This window comes from Macaca thibetana, chromosome 3, assembly GCF_024542745.1.
Source record: "Macaca thibetana thibetana isolate TM-01 chromosome 3, ASM2454274v1, whole genome shotgun sequence".
Lineage (NCBI taxonomy): Eukaryota > Metazoa > Chordata > Mammalia > Primates > Cercopithecidae > Macaca > Macaca thibetana.
In genome coordinates this window covers 138854556-138874693 of record NC_065580.1, presented here as the reverse complement: position 1 = coordinate 138874693, position 20138 = coordinate 138854556, and the positions used below count along the sequence as shown (strand labels likewise).

General features: G+C 51.0%; 2 protein-coding genes across 4 annotated transcripts in view; both read left to right on the top strand.

The window, feature by feature from the left end:
- The window catches only part of SH2B2 (SH2B adaptor protein 2), a 40371-nt gene extending 35301 nt beyond the window's left edge, over nt 1-5070 (top strand). For all 3 annotated transcript variants that reach the window (XM_050783691.1, XM_050783689.1, XM_050783692.1), the window contains 3 exons: nt 617-825; nt 3627-3798; nt 4654-5070. In XM_050783691.1, coding sequence (XP_050639648.1) covers nt 617-825; nt 3627-3798; nt 4654-4988 — 716 coding nt within the window. In that variant the 3' untranslated portion in view covers nt 4989-5070. The remainder of the gene's footprint in view (nt 1-616; nt 826-3626; nt 3799-4653) is intronic.
- PRKRIP1 (PRKR interacting protein 1) overlaps nt 1-20138 on the top strand; it is a 532772-nt gene that overhangs the window by 458483 nt on the left and 54151 nt on the right. The window lies entirely within an intron of this gene.

The following is a 20138-nucleotide window of genomic DNA, read 5'->3' as shown; positions in this document are numbered from 1 at the left end:
AAGACTCTGTCTCAAACAAAAAAATATTCAGGCCAGGTGCAGTGGCTCATACCTGTAATCCCAGCACTTTGGGAGGCCAAGGCAGGAGGATTACTTGAGCCTAGGAGTTTGAGACCAGCCTGGGGAACATAGCAAGACCCCATCTCTAAAAAATAAAAAATAAGGCCGGGCACAGTGGCTTACGCCTATAATTGCAGCACTTTGGGAGGCCGAGGTGGGTGGATCATCTGAGGTCAGGAGTTCGAGATCAGCCTGACCAACATGGTGAAACCCCATCTCTACTAAAAATACAAAAATTAGTTGGGCGTGGTGGCAGGCGCCTGTAATCCCAGCTACCTGGGAGGCTGAGGCAGGAGAATTGCTTGAACCCCAGAGGCAGAGGTTACAGTGAGCCACTGGGATTGTGCCATTACACTCCAGCCTAGGCGACAAGAGCAAAACTTTGTCTCAAAAAATTAAAAATAAAAACTAAAAACCAACAAAAATTTTAAAAATTATTCCAACAGCATTTTGCATGTTAAAAAAAAAAAAAGATGTCACCTCTTTTCTCACATTTATTTCTTTGTTCCCCTCTCTCCTTCCCTCCATGTTCCTCACACTGTCATCCCCACCTCAGGGGAAGAGGGTGCAGAGACAGAGCCCGAGGCTGAGCCGGAGCTGGAGCTGTCCGACTACCCCTGGTTCCACGGGACACTGTCCCGGGTCAAGGCTGCTCAACTGGTTCTGGCAGGAGGGCCCCGGAACCACGGCCTCTTCGTGATCCGCCAAAGTGAGACTCGGCCTGGGGAGTACGTGCTGACTTTCAACTTCCAGGGCAAGGCCAAGGCAAGTGTGCTGGGGGGGCTGTGAGGGTGCAGTGGCCAGCCCTGAGGGAGAGGGGTCATGGTGACCCCGGTCCTAAGGCTGTGCCTCGGAAGCAGCTGCAGGCGAAGCGGTGTGGCATGACTTCCCATGGGCCCCGCTCACCCCAGCCATGCTCCGTGAACCACCTGCGTCCCTCCTACACATCACTGAGGGACTGCAGTCAGCCCTATTTCAGCCTCTCCGTTCTCCAGAAGGGGATCTCCTAGCACTGGATCTTCTGAGGGTCTCCACCCAGAGGTCCCGCAGTGCGGGGCTGGAGCCAGCCAAGGCCCTCAGAGCCCCACCTTCTGCCCCACCCCCGCCAGACAGCCCCTCCTCCCTGCGCAGGTCAGGTCACCAACCCGAGAGGCACACACGGGCAAGCCCTAGAGACCCACCAGGGGAGGAGGTGATGGGCTGGGTGGGAGAGCTGTGCAGGGTCTGGGGGGTGGGGTTCAGCATCGGAGGGGACAGCCTGATCAGAGACCTGCAGGGGAGGGAGAATTGTGGAGGGGAAGACAGGCGGGAAGGCGATCCCAACAGCGCCCAGCTGGATCAGAGGCATGATGGTACACTCAGGCGGTGTGCTTTCAAGGAAGAGGGTTCTGTGCTATATTGACCTAAAATGCTTTGGTTTTGCTTTTGTTTTTTTTTGTTTGAGACAGTCTCGCTCTATCCTCCAGGCTGGATTGCAACAGTGCAATCTCAGCTTGTTGCAACCTCTGCTTCCCGGGTTCAAGCGATTCTTGTGCCTCAGCCTCCCAAGTAGCTGGGATTACAGACACGCACCACCACACCTGGCTAATTTTTATATTTTTAGTAGAGACGGGGTTTCACCATGTTGGCCAGGCTGGTCTCGAACTCCTGACCTCAGGTGATCCACCCACCTCGGCCTCCCAAAGTGCTGGGATTACAGGCGTGAGCCACTGCGCCTGGCCTGTTGACCTGAAATTCAAAGGAAAATTTGACAGCAAAGCCGAATGATTATGGGAGGGTGCAATGTGGCCAGAGGGGGCAGGAACCTCAGTGCCCGCCCCCACATCCCAGGTTTCCGATAAGGAGACACTCAGCCCAGGCTCCTGCCAGGATGGATTTCCTGGCAGCTCCTATTAGAGGAGGGAGAACCTTAGGACTCCTGCTCTAGGCCTGCAGCTGGGGGACAGCGTCTCTCTGCAGGGACCCCGGCGGCCCTAACCCCTAGTGGCCCAGTGCAGACCCTCTAGTGGCTTCTCTCCTCCGCCGGGTTGGCCCCACTCTGCAGGAGGTAGCACCTCCACCAGGGACATTTCCTTGGCAAGCAGCCACTCTTCCAGTTCCTCCGACAACCAGGTGCTTAAGGCCATCCCTGGTGACGTGCGTTTACTTCTCAGCCAGTGCTGCTCCAGGCAGCCTTCCAGAGGGCCTGGATCTGAATCATGCCCAAGCCAGAGGCTAGGATGGGGGAACACAGGGTGGGCAGGAAGCTCCTCTCCTTCCTGGAACAGGACCCAGCCTTGAACCTGCCTCTCACCTCTCTACCCAGCTGCTCTTCTCCCAGAGTGGAGATGACTGCTCCAGGCTTGATAATTGAATGGTGGGACAAAGCAGGAACCCCGGCCTCCCGCTTACATACCTCCTGGGCGGGAAGATCACTACCTTCCCAGGGGCAACTCTTTTCACCTTCACGGAATGAACGTCTGGAAGGTCTGGGCAGAAGATTGGGATGTGTCCAGCTTGCCTCTCCTCACCCCTGGGGCCCGGCTGTGCCCTGCGCAGGCTCTGCCCGGCTATGAGGCTGTGGTGGGACCCCTCTGTGCTGTTTCTCTCGGGCTGAGTCCCTGCATTGTCCTGGCAACTTATCTGCTAAGTGGCAGAGCTCACTTGCGGGACCGCCACCCTCTTCCAGGGATTGTCTGTATTTTGTTTGTTTGTTTGTTTTTTAAAGGGATGGGGGGATCCCACCATGTTGGCCAGGCTGGTCTTGAACTCCTGACCTCCAGTGATCCACTCCCCTCAGCCTCCCAAAGTGCTGGGATAACAGGCGTGAGCCACTGCACCCGGCGGATTGTCTTGTCTTTTATGTAGGTGGCCAGACCAGCTCCCCTTCCTGGGCTTGGGGCTATGTGTGTACCCTCAAACAACTCCTCTTAGCTCCCCTGTTGCCACACACACCCCAGAGATAGCCACTTTTTTCTGCAGTGGGATACATGTTGAACAAAATAGGGCTTAAGTCAGAGACCTGCGGCTTACCACTAGACACCACAGGCCTATGGTTTCTTACCCTGAGGCACCTGCCTCATGCAGGCTCTAGAGACCCAGAGAGTAGCCAGCCCTGGGGAGCTTTTCACGCCATTGGGTTTTGGCTCTGCGGGGACAGGGGCCCAACCTCTAGCCTCCTGGGCTGGGGGAACCACCCAAACAGGAGTTTTCTTCCCTGCTCTGTGCTCTGTGACCGTGGGCCAGTCACTCCCCCTCCCTGGGCCTTGGTTTTCCCATCTCTAACATGGGGGCAGTAATCCCTGTCTTCTGGCGTTAGGAGAGGATTAGAGATTAGAGGTGTGTAGGACATGGGCCCATAGTAGGGGTGTCCCAGCATGGGGACAATGCCTGATGCCTTCCATCCCAGCCTGGGTCTGTTGCCTCCATTCTCCACCCCTAGATGGAGCTCATGTGTGAGGGGCCCCCTGGCTCTGACACAGCCCCATACAGCCCCTGTGAGCTGGTCCTTCCGTCAACCCCCAAAGGCGCTTACCCAGGTGCCCAGCCCCGGACCCACCCCTGACCACACCCACCTGTACCCACAGCACCTGCGCCTGTCCCTGAACGGCCACGGCCAGTGTCACGTACAGCACCTGTGGTTCCAGTCTGTGCTTGACATGCTCCGCCACTTCCACACACACCCCATCCCACTGGAGTCAGGGGGCTCGGCCGATATCACCCTTCGCAGCTATGTGCGGGCCCAGGGCCCCCCGCCAGGTAAGATGCTACCACCTGGCCCGTGTGGTTACTCAAGAAGACCCCTTTGATTACTCAAGAAGGTGGCCCCTGGGGTAGGATGAGCCCCAGGTCTCCTGTCCCACAGCCTCAGCTGTGTCCCTCCCACCCTAGCCTAGCCACAGCAGTTGCAAGCAGTCAGGTCAGCAGGAGTGGAGGCAGAAGTGGCAGCCCTGAGGCAGCCAGGTCCCTAATGATTCCTTGCAAGGGGAACGGGGTGCCCAAGAGCAGTGCAGGTGGGTGTATGGGGGTGGGGACAGGGGTGGATTGGGGCAAATGGGATGAAAGGAGCTGGGAGCATGGATTCCCAACCCCTGCACAGGGGAGGCTCAGAGCAAAGCTGCTGGAACCCAGCACTAAGGGCATGGGTGCATGTGCATGCGTGTGGTTGTGTGTGTGCATGAGTGTATGTGCAGATGTGCACGCATGTGGCCGTGTGTGTACGTTTACGTGTGCGTGTGTGGGCGAATATGCATGAGCATGTGCATTGCGTGCATGTGTATGCGTGTGCGCATATACGTGCACGTGTGTGCACGCGTGCATGGGCGCGCATGTGCTTGTGTGTGTGCTTCTGTGCGAGCGTGTGCATCATGTGTGCGTGTGTGTGTACTCCTGTGCGTGTGGCTGTATGGGCGTGCACACGCGTGGTTAGGTACGTGTATGTGTGTGTGCTCCTGTTTATGCATATGTGCGGGTGTGCGTGCATATGTGTCCGAGGACATGGGCTGCAACTCGGAAACCTGAGCGTGGGCCCTGGCCCCCTGAGGGATCCCGGCCTCCCTCCAGGATGTGGCTAGCCCAGGTCCCCACTCACTCCCTGCTGCCGCCTCGTTGCAGAGCCGGGCCCCGCGCCCCCTGCCACGCCAGCGCCCCCCGCCTGCTGGAGCGACCCGCCCGGCCAGCACTACTTCTCCAGCCTCGCCGCGGCTGCCTGCCCGCCCGCCTCGCCCTCTGACGCCGCCGGCGCCTCTTCGTCGTCCGCCTCGTCATCTTCGGCTGCGTCGGGGCCAGCCCCCACGCGCCCCGTCGAGGGCCCGCTCAGCGTGCGGAGCCGCAGCAACAGCGCTGAGCGCCTGCTGGAGGCCGTGGCCGCCGCCGCCGCTGCTGAGGAGCCCCAGGAGGCCGCGCCCGGCCGCGCGCGCGCCGTGGAGAACCAGTACTCCTTCTACTAGCCCGCGGCGCCGCCCGGGTGGGACACGCCAAGCTCTTCAGTGAAGACACGATGTTATTAAAAGCCTGTTTTAGGGACTGCACCCTGCTCTCCTGTCGTCCTTTCTCCCACGGGGAAGGCGGGGACTGCGGGGCAGCCACTCTCAGAGACCCCCGTCCAGCCCAGTGTGGCCTGACACCTGCCAGGCCCCCTTACAGCTGTGTCTCTGGTGGGACAGCTGAGGGACTCCCCATGGGCCATCCGGCAGCACCTGAAAGAGGGCCCAACAGCAAGGGTTAGGGCTTAGGATCCGGAGGGGGTTTTATTGGAGCTGTGAGGCAGAGAGATGGGGGTGGCAACAACGAGGGGTGCTGGAAAGAGAGGAGGGGGCATTTAGGACACAGGGATGAGGAGCACGCCCAAGTCATACGGAGACCTTGGATGCCAGGAGGAGGAGCCTGGGCTCCGTCTAGGAGGGTAAAGGCGTTTTGGGGCAGATCTATGAAGTCTGGCGGTGTGGACAGGGTGGCACGGCAGGATGTCTCCGTATTAGCCCTTAGGGGATTGGGCAATGGAAGAAGCTGGATTTCCCAGCTGGGTCATAGACTTAGAAGAAGCTTAAAGAGCCCTCCCACCCACCGTACTCCACCCTATTCACACCCTGCCCCACCCCCTCCCATTCCCACCCCACACCTACCCACAGGTGGAATTCCAGCTGTGGCTCCCATGACCCCAGGCTCAGGAGACACTGCCTGCTGGCAGTCCCAGCACCCCATGTTCAAGAAAGATCTTGTTCCTACTAAGCCAAACCTCTGCCTTCCCCCCAACGCCCCAGACGTGGGGTCACAGACCCATGGTCCCCTTGCCCAGGACTGGCCTTGCAGGGCTTGGGCCAGTGATGCATCCATCTTTCTTTCTTTCTCCTTCCTTCCTTCTTCCCTCCCTCCCTCCCTTCCTTCCTTCCTCTCTCTTCTCTTTGTCTCTCTCTCTTCCTTCTTTCCTTTTCTTTCTTTTTCTTTTTTGAGACAGGTGCAGTGGCGCGATCTTAGCTCACTTGCAGCCTCAACTTCCTGGGCTCAAACTATCCTCCCACCTCAGCCTCCCAAGTATCTGGGACTATAGGCGTGGCCCACCACGTCCAGCTAATTATTTTTGGTAGAGACAGGGTTTCCCCACGTTGGCCAGGCGGGTCTCAAACTCCTGAGCAATCCTGGGTGGGAGGTGATCCACCCACCTCAGCCTCCCAAAGGGCTGGGATTATAGGCATGAGCCACTGCGCCTGGCCAGTGATGCGAATTTCAGATCCCAGACATCTAAATCTCTCAGGACTGTGACTAACACAGCCTCCTCCCCATAAAAGGGGCATGAACTCCCTTGGGCGGCTCCCAGGGCTATCAGCCACCCGGTCCCCATGCACAAAATCACCAGGAAGTGACAGAGCAGGGCTCCCTGCTGCCACCATGGTGAGGGAAGAATACAAATTCAGCGATCAGGAGAGCACCCTGCTACCTCTGCTTCCAGCACCTCCATTCAGTTGTGGCTGGAGCCCTTCTGCCCCTGTGCCCTGGTGGTTTGGGGTCTATGCCAGGCCAAGTGCAAGCCCCCATTCCACTCCAACAAGAACAGAGCGGGCTCTGGACTGAGGCTTGGGTTGGGCAGAGGAACAGGGGCAGACTTAAGACTTGGACCCACTGGGCGGGGGCAGTGGTTCACACCTGTAAATCCCAGCACTTTGGGGGGCCAAGGCGGGCAAATCACCTGACATCAGGAGTTTGAGACCAGCCTGGCCAACATGGTGAAACCCCTCCTCTACCAAAAATACAAAAAAAAAAAAAAACTGGCCAGGCGTGGTGGTGCACGCCTGTAATCCCAGCTACTTGGGAGGCTGAGGTGGGAGGATCGCTTGAACCCAGGAGGTGGAGGTTGCAGTGAGCCAAGATTGCGCCACTGCACGCCAGCCTGGGTAACAGAGTGAGACTCCATTTAAAAAAAAAAGACTTGGACACAGAGTGTGCCAGCCTTCAGGCCCTCCTGTCCTTTCCTCCTGATGTAGTCGGCCATAGCAGAGGCCACTCTCCATGCTGATTGTTCAAAACAGAATCAGCACAGAAGCAGGCAAAAGCACTGATGGCTGTCGCCCTCACTCAATGGGGGGCTCATGCACATACGCACACACATAGAGTATAAGACTGTGGGAGAGGGTCTGTGCCCATCCTAAGGGGGGCAGGCGCTGTTCCTGGGGAGTTCCCAGGTTAAAGTGGATTTGGGGGGGACAGCAGGAGAAGATGATACGGTGACCCCCCCGGGCTCTCCCAAGGGACGCGGCAGGAAGGCCCAGGAGGTCAGTGAAAAGGGAGCTCTCTCTTCAGTCTGGCCACCAGGGTGAGATCCTCAGGTCTGTCACTGAAGAGGGTGCTTCCAGACAGCCCACACTCAGTGGGGGCTCTGGCGAAATCACAGCAGTTGCACAGACGGCAGCAACATTTTCAAGGGGGTTTCATTTGTTCCTCAACAAGCATTTCAGATGCCTGCTCTGTGCCAGGCCAGGACCATGGGATAGCTGAGTCAAGTTTTGGGACCACGAGTGCCCTGGCTGACTGTGACGCTGGGTGTTGGGGGCATGGGGGATTGCAGTTACAGGAGCAGCGAGGTGGGATATGAGACCTGCAAAGTAGAGAGAGCCTCGAATGCCAGGCCAGGGAGTTTGGAAGGTGCTGGAAGCCAATGCCAATTAAAATGGGAGCTGAGATCACCCTGTAGCCAGAGGGTTGGGGCAAGGATGGACTGGAGGTGGCAAAATGAGGCGGGGCCCAGGGAGGCTGTGGTGGGTCTGGGTGAGGGCAACGGGCCAGGGTGGGGCAGCAGAGGAGGAGGACAGTGACGGAAGAAAGATCATAGCCAGGTGCAGTGGCTCATGCCTGTAATCCCAACACTTTGGGAGGCCAAGGCGGGTGGATTAGCCGGGCTTGGTGGCGGGCGTCTGTAGTCCCAGCTACTCGGGAGGCTGAGGCAGGAGAATGGCGAGAACCCGGGAGGCGGAGCTTGCAGTGAGCCGAGATCGCGCCACTGCACTCCAGCCTGGGCGATAGAGCCAGAGTCCATCTCAAAAAAAAAAAAAAAAAAGAAAGAAACTTCCTGCGATGTTGAGGGGCTCTTACATCCCTAGTATTAAGAGACAGCAAAGCAGCCAGGCACGGTGACTCATGCCTGTAATCCCAACACTTCGGGAGGCCAAGGCAGGCAGATCACTTGAGGTCAGGAGTTCGAGACCAGCCTGGCCAATATGGTGAAACCCTGTCTCTACTAAAAATACGAAAATTAACCCAGCATGGTGGCAGGCACCTGTAATTCCAGTTACTCGGGAGACTGAGGCAGGAGAATTGCTTGAACTCGGGAGGTGGAGGTTGCAGTGAGCCAACATTACACCGCTGAGCTCCAGCCTGGGCAACAGAGTGAGACTGTCTCAAAAAGGAAAAAAAAAAAAGCGAAGTAATGCACTAATGTGAATGGTGAGTAATGAATCTCAATCATTGTCCCCAAATCCTGTATTCATTTATTATTTATTTTAAGGAGCATCTTGATCTGTTGCCCAGGCTGGAATGCAGTGGGGTAATCACAGCTCACTGCAGCCTCAATCTCCTGGGCTCAAATGATCCTCCCACCTCAACCTCCCAAGTAGTTGGGACTACAGGTAGGTGTCACCACACCCTGCTAATTTTTAATTTTATTGTAGAAATGAGGGGTCTCGCTATGTTTGCCAGGCTGGCCTCGAACTCCTATCCTCAAGCGATTCTCCTGCCTCGGTCAAAAAGCCTTTTTTTTTTTTCTTTTTCTTTTTCTTTCTTTCTTTTTTTTTTTTTTTTTTTTTGAGACAGTCTTGCTCTGTCACTCAGGCATCTTCATCTGTTGCCCAGGCTGGAATGCAGTGGTGCGATCTTGGCTCACTGCAACCTCTGCCTCCTGGTTTCAAGCAATTCTCCTGCCTCAGCCTCCCAAGTAGCTAGGACAAGAGGTGCCCACGACCATGCCCAGCTGACTTTTGTATTTTTAGTAGAGACTAGGTTTCACCATGTTGGCCAGACTGGTCTTGAACTCCTGACCTCAGGTGATCCACCCGCCTCAGTCTCCCAAAGTGCTGGGTTTATAGGCATGAGCCACCGTGCCCAGCCTCAAAATCCTTTAATAAGAAAAAAACATGCATTTGGCCAAAACATGCATTTGGCTAGGTAGAAAGTTTTCTGCAGTGCCCACCCTCCCCTAAAAGACCCCAGGCCAGGGGTTTCTAATCTCTTTTGTGCCTCAGGTCCCTGACAGTCTGGGGAAGACTATTATGCCCTGCTCAGCATAATGTTTAAAGCGCACAGAATTAAATACATAGACTCACAAGGAAAACCAATTACCCTGAAATTCAGTCAAAATATTAAATACAATTAAAAAGTAATCAAAATATTTATTTAAACTGGTGATATAGTAATATACATACTTCTTTATTAACACTTCAAATAGCAAGCTTTAATAGCAGCCCTCATAACTACTGTAATTTCAGTCAATGATGAGCATGAATGATACTTTTGGGTTCTGAAACAAACTAGATGCGCTGTGAAAAGATCCCTTATTTGGACAAGCTCAGTGGCTCACGTCTGTAATCCAGCACTTTGGAAAACTGAGGTAGGAGGATTACTTGAGGCCAGGAGTTCAAGACCAGCCTTGGCAACAGAACAAGACCCACCCCACTCTGCAAAAAATACGGAAAATAGCCGGGCACAGTGGCTCACACCTATGATTCCAGCACTTTAGGAGGCAGAGGGAGCTGGATCACTTGAGACCAGGAGTTCAAGACCAGCCTGGCCAACACAGCAAAACCCCATCTCTACTAAAAATACAAAAAAATTACCTGGGTGTGGTGGCACGCGCCTGTAATCTCAGCTACTCCAGAGGCTGGGGCAGGAGAATCACTTGAACCTGGGAGGCAGAGCTTGCAGTGAGTCAAGATCGTGCCACTGCGCTCCAGCCTAGGCAACAGAGCAAGCAAGATCTGTCTCAAAACTAAATAAATAAAATAAAATACAGAATTTTAGCTGGGTGTGGTGGAGTGTGCCGGTGGTCCCAACTGCTCGGGAGGCTGAGATGGGAGGAACACTCAAGCCCACGAGTTGGAGGCTGCAGTGAGCTATGATCTGGCACCACAGCACTCCAGCCTGGGTGACACAGCAAGACACTGCCTAAATAAAAAACAAGAAAAGAAAAGACCCCTGATTTCCATTGGTGGCAAAGTAGCAGCTGCTGCTAATACTGTTGGTAGTTTCTCCTTAAATGAAATAAATGCAATTTTTCAGTTAGAAGTTAATTAAGGCCGGGCGCAGTGGCTCAAGCCTGTAATCCCAGCACTTTGGGAGGCCGAGACGGGCGGATCACGAGGTCAGGAGATCGAGACCATCCTGGCTGACACGGTGAAACCCCATCTCTACTAAAAAAATACAAAAAAAAAACTAGCCGGGCGAGGTGGCGGGCGCCTATAGTCCCAGCTACTCAGGAGGCTGAGGCAGGAGAATGGCGTGAACCCAGGAGGCAGAGCTTGCAGTGAGCCGAGATCTGGCCACTGCACTCCAGCCTGGGTGGCAGAGCGAGACTCCGTCTCAAAAAAAAAAAAAAAAAAAAAAAAAAGAAGTTAATTAAAATAAGTTTACAAGCCTCCTGAATTTTTTTTTTTTTTGAGACAGGGTCTCACTATGTTGCCCAGGCTGGTCTCAAACTGCTGAGCTCAAGTGATCCACCCGTTTCAGCCCCCCAGAGTGCTGGGATTATAGGTGTGAGCCACCATGTCCAGTCCAAACTTCCTGAATTGTATCTGTGAATCATTCAAGACCCTTAGGTGAACAACCCTGTTCTAAAGAGTGGAGACACATTGCAAGAATTTGAAATAAAATGTTCAGGCCAGTCATGGTGGCTCATGCCTGGAATCTCAGCACTTTGGGAGGTCAAGGCAGGGGGATCACGAGGTCAGGAGTTCAAGACCAGCCTGGCCAAGATGGTAAAACCCCATCTCTACTAAAAATACAAAAATTAGCTGTACGTGGTGGCAGGCGCCTGTAATTTCAGCTACTCAGGAGGCTGAGACAGAGAATCGCTTGAACCTGGGAGGTGGAGGTTGCAGTGAGCCGAGATAGTGCCACTGCACTCAAGCCTGGGCAACAGAGCAAGACTCCATCTCGAAAAAAGAAAAAAAAAAATGTTCAGGCTCACGCCTGTAATCCCAACACTTTGGGAGGCCAAGGCGGGTGGATCACCTGCGGCCAGGAGTTCGACACCAGCCTGGCCAACATGGCAAAACCCCGTCTCTACTAAAAATACAAAAATTAGCCGGGCTATTTGGAAGGCTGAGGCAGGAAAATCGCCTGAACTCAGGATGAGGAGGTTGCAGTGAGCTGAGATCACACCACTGTACTCCAGCCTAGGCGACAGAGTGAGACTCCGTCTCAAAATAAAAGAAAAACGAAAAGAAAAGGAAAGAAATAAAATGTTCAGAAATGGCAGAGGGACAGTGGCATGATGAGGAATTCACCACTCACTATAAAAAAAAAAAAAAGCCCTCGGCTTGGCCACATGGGCATAGTGGCTCACACCTATAATCCCAGCACTTTGTGAGGCTGAGGTGGGAAGATCGTTTGAGCCCACGAGGTCAAGACCAGCCTGCGCAACATGGAAAAACCTTGTCTTCTCTACAAAAAATACAAAAAATTAGCCAGGCACAATGGCATGCACCTGTAGTCCCAGTCACCTGGGAGTCTGAGGTGGGAGGATCCCCGGAGCCTGGGAGGTCAGTTGCATCCCACTGCACTCCATCCTGGGCAACACAGGGAGACCTTGTCTCAAACCGAAACGAATCCCCAAAACAATGGTGATCAGCAAATTCTCCTCCAAGGCTGAGGTTAGATTGGGTGGGGCGGATATTTTCCAGTTACTTTAAAATCTTGCCTGCAAATCATGGCTGCAGCCGTGAACCTTGATTGTGGAAAGGTCAAGCACCCAAATTTATAAGAGAAGATGACTTTTAAGAGTTTCTTTGGCCGGGTGCAGTGGCTCAAGCCTGTAATCCCAGCACTTTGGGAGGCCAAGATGGGCGGATCACGAGGTCAGGAGATCAAGACCATCCTGGCTAACACGGTGAAACCCTGTCTCTACTAAAAAATACAAAAAACTAGCTGGGCGAGGCGGCGGGCATCTGTGGTCCCAGCTACTCGGGAGGCTGAGGCAGGAGAATGGCGTAAACCTGGGAGGCGGAGCTTGCAGTGATCTGAGATCTGGCCACTGCACTCCAGCCTGGGCGACAGAGCGAGACTCCGTCTCAAAAAAAAAAAAAGAGTTTCTTTGGTTATAAAAGGGAATTAACAAATATATGTTATAGTAGAACAAGTAACATAACATGTCTCATCTTGGAGACCTCCTTACTTGAAAGTGCTATTTCTTAAGAATTCATTAATGTTTCACTTCTCTGTTGTAAAAAAAAATCTTTTGCCAAGCACAGTGGCTCACGCCTGTAATCCCAACACTTTGGGAGGTCAAGGTGGGCAGATCACCTGAGGTCAGGAGTTCGAGACCAGCCTGGTCAACGCGGTGAAACCCCATCTCTACTAAAAATACAAAAATAGCCAGGCATGGTGGCACATTCCTACGTCTACCAATCTGTCAAAAAAAAAAAATTATTTTTGAGACAGAGTCTCGCTCTGCCGCCCAGGTTGGAGTATAGTGGTGCGAACATGGCTTACTGCAGCCTCAACCTCCTGAGCTCAAGCGATCCTCCTGTTTCAGCCTCCCAAGTAGCTGGGACTACAGTTGTGCACCACCACACCCAGCTAATTTATTTTTTTAAATTTTCTGTAGAAGTAGGGTCTCACTGTGTTACCTACGCTGACCTCGAACTCCCGGGCTCAAGTGATCCTCCCACCTCAGTTCCCAAAGTGCTGGGATTGCAGGCATGAACCACCACGCCCAGAGTGTAGTAAATATAATTTTCACTTCCTCTCTGTGGTGATGGTGCAGTTACCACACATGCAACCTTGGGAGTACCAGCATCATATATTTAATTTGTGCAAAGCGACTGGGTACTGTGGCTCTTGCCTGTAATCCCAGCACTTTGGGAGGCCGAGACAGGTGAATCACAAGGTCGGGAGTTCGAGACCAGCCTGGCCAACACGGTAAAACCCGGTCTCTACTAAAAATACAAAAATTAGCTGGGCTTGGTGCACATGTGTAATCCCAGCTGCTCAAGAGGCTAAAGCAGGAGAATTGCTTGAACCTGGGAGGCGGAGGTTGCAGTGATCCAATATCACACCACTGTACTCCAGCCTGGGCAACAGAGAGACTCCGTCTCGGAAAAAAAAAATTAAATTAATTTGTGCAAAGATTCTGAAGTTTGCACCAAAGTTAAGAAAAGCTACGGTGTCTGTTACAGTTAGTTACTATTGCTACATAAATCACCACAAAACTTAGTGACTTATATCCACAACAATCATTTTGTTCTTTCTTATAATTGCTGTGGGTTAGAAATCCAGGAATAGCTCTGCTGGGTAGTTCTGGCTTATTTTGTTCTTATTTTGTTCTGGCTTATCAGCTCTTATTTTGTTTGTTTGTTTGTTTGTTTGTTTGTTTTGAGACAGTGGTGTGATCTTGGCTCACTGAAAGCTCCACCTCCCAGGTTCATGCCATTCTCCTGCCTCAGCCTCCCAAGTAGCTGGGACTACAGGCACCCACCACCACGCCCGGCTAATTTTTTGTATTTTTAGTAGAGACGGGTTTTCACCGTGTTAGCCAGGATGGTCTCGATCTCCTGACCTTGTGATCTGCCCGCCTCGGCCTCCCAAAGTGCTGGGATTATAGGCATGAGCCACCGCGCCCAGCCCCGCCCCCCCTTTTTTTTTTTTGAGACGGAGTCTCGCTCTGTCACCCAGGCTATAGTGCAGTGGCATGATCTTGGCCCACCACAATGTTTGCCTCCTGGATTAAAGCGATTCTCCTGCTCAGCCTCTCGAGTGGCTGGGATTACAAGTGCCCGCCACCATGCCCAGCTAATTTTTTGTATTTTTAGTAGAGACAGAGTTTCACCATCTTGGTCAGGCTGGTCTCGAACTCCTGACCTTGTGATCTACCCGCCTCGGTCTCCCAAATTGCTGGGATTACAGGCGTGAGCCATGACGCCCGGCCTGGAAGACATTCTTGTAGCTATTCTTGCAGATATTGGTGGAAGAATATCTCATAGACATTCATCTTTAGAAGACAGAATCCGCCAGTGTCTGTGGCTGTACCTATCTCACTTTTTTCTGCTTTTAAAAATAAATAAACTCTAAAGCATACCACCAATCAAGCTGATTTTAGGGACTATAGGAATAAATACAAACCTGGTTTGGTAACTAAAATGTAGTATAATCCAAGTATGCTAGTGGTATCTTTTTATAAATTGACTCTTGAGGAACATAGATAACAGTAAAGATGATCAGGAGTTTGAGATCAGTCTGGGCAACATAGCAAGATCACTTAAGCCAAGTGGGGACTGCAGAGATTGCAGTGAGCCGAGATCACACACCATTGCACTCCAGCCTGGGTGACAGAGTGAAACACTGTCTCAAAAAAATTAAAAAAAAAAAAAAAATTCCAGGACCAGATGGTTTTACTGGTGAATTCTACCAAATACTTACTGACACTCACCAAAGAAGATACATGGATGAGCCTGGCACGGTGGCTCACATCTGTAATCCCAGCACTTTTAGAGGCTAAGACGGGCAGATCCCCCGAGATCAGGAGGATCTGACAGGCGTGCTACTCGGGAGGCTGAGGAAGGCGAATCGCTTGAACCAGGGAGTCGGAGGTTGCAGCCTGGCCAACATGGTGAAACTCCGTCTCTCCTAAAATACAAAAGTTAGTCAGTGGTGGCTCATGCCTGTATCCCAGCACTTTGGGAGGCCAAGGTGGGCGGATCTCCTGAGGTTGGGAGTTCGAGACCAGCTTGACCAACATGGATAAATCTCGTCTCTACTAAAAATACAAAATTAGCCAGGCGTGGTGACACAGGCCTGTAATCCCAGCTACTCAGGAGGCTGAGGCAGGAGAATCACTTGAACCTGGGAGGCAGAGGTTGTGGTGAGCTGAGATCACACCATTGCACTCCAGTCTGGGCAACAAGAGGGAAATTCCATCTCAAACAATATATATATATATGTACAAAAATTAGCCAGGTATGGTGGTACGTGTCCTAACTACTCAGGAGGCTGAGGCAGGAGAATCACTTGAACTCAGGAAGTGGACGTTGCAGTTAGCTGAGATTGCGTCACTGCACTCCAGTCTGGGTGACAGAGCGAGACTCTGTCTCAAAAAAAAAAAGGAGATAGATGGATGCCATGAGCACATAAAATGATACTTAACTGGCTGGGCATAGTGGCTCATGCCTGTAATCCCTGCACTTTGGGGGGCCGAGGTGGGTAGATCATGAAGTCAGGAGTTCAAGACCAGCCTGGCCAATATGGTGAAACCCCATCTCTACTAAAAATACAAAAATTAGCCAGGTGTGGTGGCGGGCACCTGTAATCACAGCTACTTGGGAGGCTAAGGTAGAGAACTGCTTGAACCCAGGAAGTGGAGGTTACCGTGAGCCGAGATCGCACCACTGCACTCCAGCCTGGGCAACAGAGGGAGGCTCTGTCTCAAAAAAAAAAAAAAAAAAAAAAAAAAAAACACTGACCACCCCAAGTGTTAGTGAGGACGCAAAACAACTAGAATTCTCACCCTCAGGTGGTGAAAATGCAAAATACTTAAAGCAATATGGAAGACAATTTGGTAGCTTCTGAAAAAGTTAAAAATATACGTACTGTAGACTTCAGCCATTCCACTCCCAGGTATTTAACCAAGATAAATGAAATCGTATTTCCACACTGTGACTTGCACAGAATATTCTTGGTGGTATTAATTATAATAACCCCAAACTGGAAACAACCACATACATATCAACAGGTAAGTAGAGGCCAGCCACGGTGGCTCACACCTGTAATCCCAGCACCTTTGAGACCAGCCTGGCCAACATGGAGAAACCCTGTCTTTACTAAAAATACAAAAATTAGCCAAGTGTGGTGGTGGACGCATGTAATCCCAGATACTCAAGTGGCTGAGGCATGAGAATTGCTTGAACCCGGGAGGCAGAGGTTGCAATGAGCCAAGATCGTGCCACTGTACTCCAGCCTGGGCAACAGAGAGAGACTTTGTCTAAAAAAAAAAGAAAAGAAAAGAAATGGACAAGAGTGAGGGATTTAACAAGGTGTGAGCAAATTTGGGGGGCATAATTCCCTTGTTCATTTTCTTCTTTGTAGCAATGGTTTCACAGTACATATGTGTGTCAAATTTTATACATTTATGTGTTTACTGAGATAGGGTATTGCCCTATTGCTCAGGCTGAAGGGCAGTGGTGCCCTCCTAGCTCACTGTGCCTTGAATTCCTGGGCTTAAGCAATCCTCCACCTCAGCCTTCCAAGTAGCTGGGACAACAGGGGCACACTGCCATGCCCAGTTATTTTTTAATAGTTTTTTGTAGAGACTGGGGTCTCACTATGTTGCCCAGGCTGACCTCGAACTCCTGGGTTCAAGTGATCCGCCTGTCTCGGCTTCCCAAAGTGCTGGGATTACAGGCATGAGCCACTGTGCCTGATCCAAATTATACACTTTAAACATGAAGCATATTGTATGTAAGCTTTTCTTGAATAAAGCTGTTAAAAAGTGAAAGAATAAAACAACGAAGGAATTGTGGCTATTCTTTTATAATGTTCTTGGAGAAGACCCGATCTTGTTTTAGAAAATTAAAGCTTGCAAAGCTTTAAATAACATTGTTATTTAAACGCATGACTTGGTCTAATACTTTAAAGCAAAGTAAGTAAAATTTGATTTTAAAAAAAGTTACATAGTACAGAGAATATTTTTTAAAATCTCAGTGAAGAGGAGAAAATAAATTAAAATACTTTAATGTTAGTACAAGAAAGAGCTTAGTAAATTATAATTAAGTTTAAGATATCTGGCCAGGCACGGTGGCTCACGACTATAGTCCCAATACTTTGGGAGGCTGAGGTGGGTGGATCACCTGAGGTCAGGATTTCGAGACCCGCCTGGCCAACATGGTGAAACCCCGTCTCTACTAAAAATACAAAGGCCAGGCGTGGTGGCTCACGCCCGTAATCCCAACACTTTGGGAGCCCGAGACGGGTGGATCACGAGGTCAGGAGATCGAGACCATCCTGGCTAACATGGTGAAGCCCCGTCTCTACTAAAAATACAAAAAAAATTAGCTGGGCGTGGTGGCGGGCGCTTGTAGTCCCAGCTACTGGGGAGGCTGAGGCAGGAGAATGGCGTGAACCTGGGAGGCGGAGCTTGCAGTGAGCCGAGATGGTGCCACTGCACTCCAGCCTGGGCGACAGAATAAGACTCCATCTCAAATAAATAAATAAATAAATAAATAATAAAATAAAATAAAAATACAAAAATTAGCCAGGCATGGTGGTGGGTGCCTGTGGTCCCAACCAATTGGGAGACAGAGGCAGGAGAATTGCTTGAAACTGGGAGGCGGAGATTGCAGTGGGCCAAGATCATGCCATAGCACGTCAGCCCGGGTGACAGAGCAAGCCTGTCTCAAAAAAAAAAAAAAAGCTTAAAATATCTGCATAAATTCATGAGCTTTCGCTTTTAAATAAAAGGTAATTTTTCTCTACTGTCATCCTGTGATGCTATCAACACTCTTCTGAAACCATAAAAATCTGTCTTCCTATGGCCCAAATTTTTTTTTTTTTTTTTTTTTTTTTTTTTTTTTTGAGATGGAGTCTCACTCTGTCACCCAGGTTAGAGTGCAATGGCATGGTCTTGGCTCACTGCAACCTGTCTCTCAGGTTCAAGCGATTCTCCCACTTCATCCTCCCAAGTAGCTTGGGCCTGCAGGCATGTGCCACTATACTCAGCTAATTTTTGTATTTTTAGCAGAGATGGGGTTTCACTATGTTGGCCAGGTTGGTCTCAAACTCCTGACCTTGTGATCTGCCCGCCTTGGCCTCCCAAAGTGTTGGGATTACAGGTATGAGCCACTGGGCCTGGCCCCAAATTTTGGTCTCTAACAGGATGTTTGAATAAAATACGGCCAAGGCTCTTGGAATGAGTAGCCAATTCTATGTTTGAGACAGAAAACCTTCAACTGGGCCTAGAATATCCAGCTGTCAGAAAACAAGGTTCCTTGTAATCCCAGCACTTTGGGAGGCCAAGGCAGGTGGATCGCTTGAGCTCAGGAGTTTGAGACCAACCTGGGCAGCATAGTGAGACCCCCCCTAAAAAAAAAACACAAAGAAAATTAGCCAGTCATGGTGGCCCATGCCTGTAAGTCCCAGTTGCTCAGGGGCCTGAAGTGGGAGGATCACCTGAGCCTGGGGAGGTCAAAGCTGCAGTGAGCCTTGATTGCTCCACTGCACTCCAGCCTGGACAACAGAGTGAGACCCCTTCCCAAAAAACAACAACGACAAAAAGCAAAAGTTTTTTTTATGGCTAATTGGAGATGTTATCACTACAAAGAGCTTAAAAGGATATTCACTAGCCACAGGTTGGCAATTTAAGCATCAAAAATAAAATGCCACTACACTTCAGCCTAGATGACAGAGCCAGACCCTGTCTTCTTTTTTTGTTTTTTTTTTTTTTTTTTGAGATGGAGTTTTACTCTCATCACCCAAGCCGGAGTGCAATGGCACAATCTCGGCTCACTACAACCTCTGACTCCCAGGTTCAAGTGATTCTCTTCTCTCAGTCTCCTGAGTAACTGGGATTACAGGTACCTGCCACCGTGCCTGGTTAATTTTTGTATTTTTAGTAGAGACAGGATTTTACCATGTTGGCCAGGCTGGTCTCAAACTCCTGACCACAGGTGATTCACTCGCCTCAACCTCCCAAAGGGCTGGGCTTACAGGTGAGAACCACAGTGCCTGGCCTGACTGTCTTCTAAAAATGAAAAATAAAAAATTATAGGCTGGGCACTGTGGCTCATGCCTGTAATCCCAGGACTTTGGTAGGCTGAGGTGGGCGGAGTGCTTGAGCCCAGAAGTTTGAGACCAGCTTGGGCAATAAGTGAGATTCCATCTCTACAAAAATTTTTTTTTTTTTTGGAGACGGAATCTCGCTCAGTCGCCCAGGCTGGAGTGCAATGGCGCGATCTCGGCACACTGCAAACTCCACCTCCCGGGTTCACGCCATTCTCCTGCCTCAGCCTCCTGAGTAGCTGGGACTACAGGCGCCCACCGCCACGCCCAGCTAATTTTTTGCATTTTTAGTAGAAACGGGGTTTCACCATGTTAGCCAGCATGGTCTCAATCTCCTGACCTCATGATCCGCCTGCCTCGGCCTCCCAAAGTGCTGGGATTACAGGCATGAGCCACCGCACCCGGCCTACAAAAAATTTTAAAATTAACTGAGTGCAGTGGTGCACACCTGTAGTCCCAGTTACTTGGGAGGCTGAGGTGGGAGGATTACTGGAGCCTGGTAGGTTGAGGGTGCAGTGAGCTGTGATCACACCACTGCACTCCAGCCTGGATGATGGACTGAGGCTCTATCTCAAAAGAAAAAAAAAAAAATATATATATACACACACACACACACACACACACACACACATATATATGATCAATGGAATAAGTTGAATTTGTAAAAGATCATGAGTCTATGATACTCAAAAGGGATAAATATTTTAGAATGTGAATATGATGATTCTAAAATTTCCCACTGAAACTGAAAATTGCAATCCTAGTGCTTTGGGAGGCCCAAGCAGGAGGATTGCTTGAGACCAGGAATTCAGGACCAGCCTGGGCAACACAGTGAGACTCCATCTCAAAAAACTTCAAAACATTTAAAACTCAGCAGGGTGTGGTGGTGCATGCCTGTGGTTTCAGCCACTCAGGAGGCCAAGGCGAGAGGATCACTTGAGCCCAGGAGGTTGAGGCTGCAGTGAGCTATGATCACATCACTACACTCCAGCCTGGGCAACAGAGGGAGACCCTGTCTCTACAACAAACAGACAAACAAATATTTGCAATAGATGTGAAATTCCAGTGCTGAATTATCGAATACAGAATTAACGGAGGAGATAGCCACAGGCTAATTCTGTGGCTCCTGA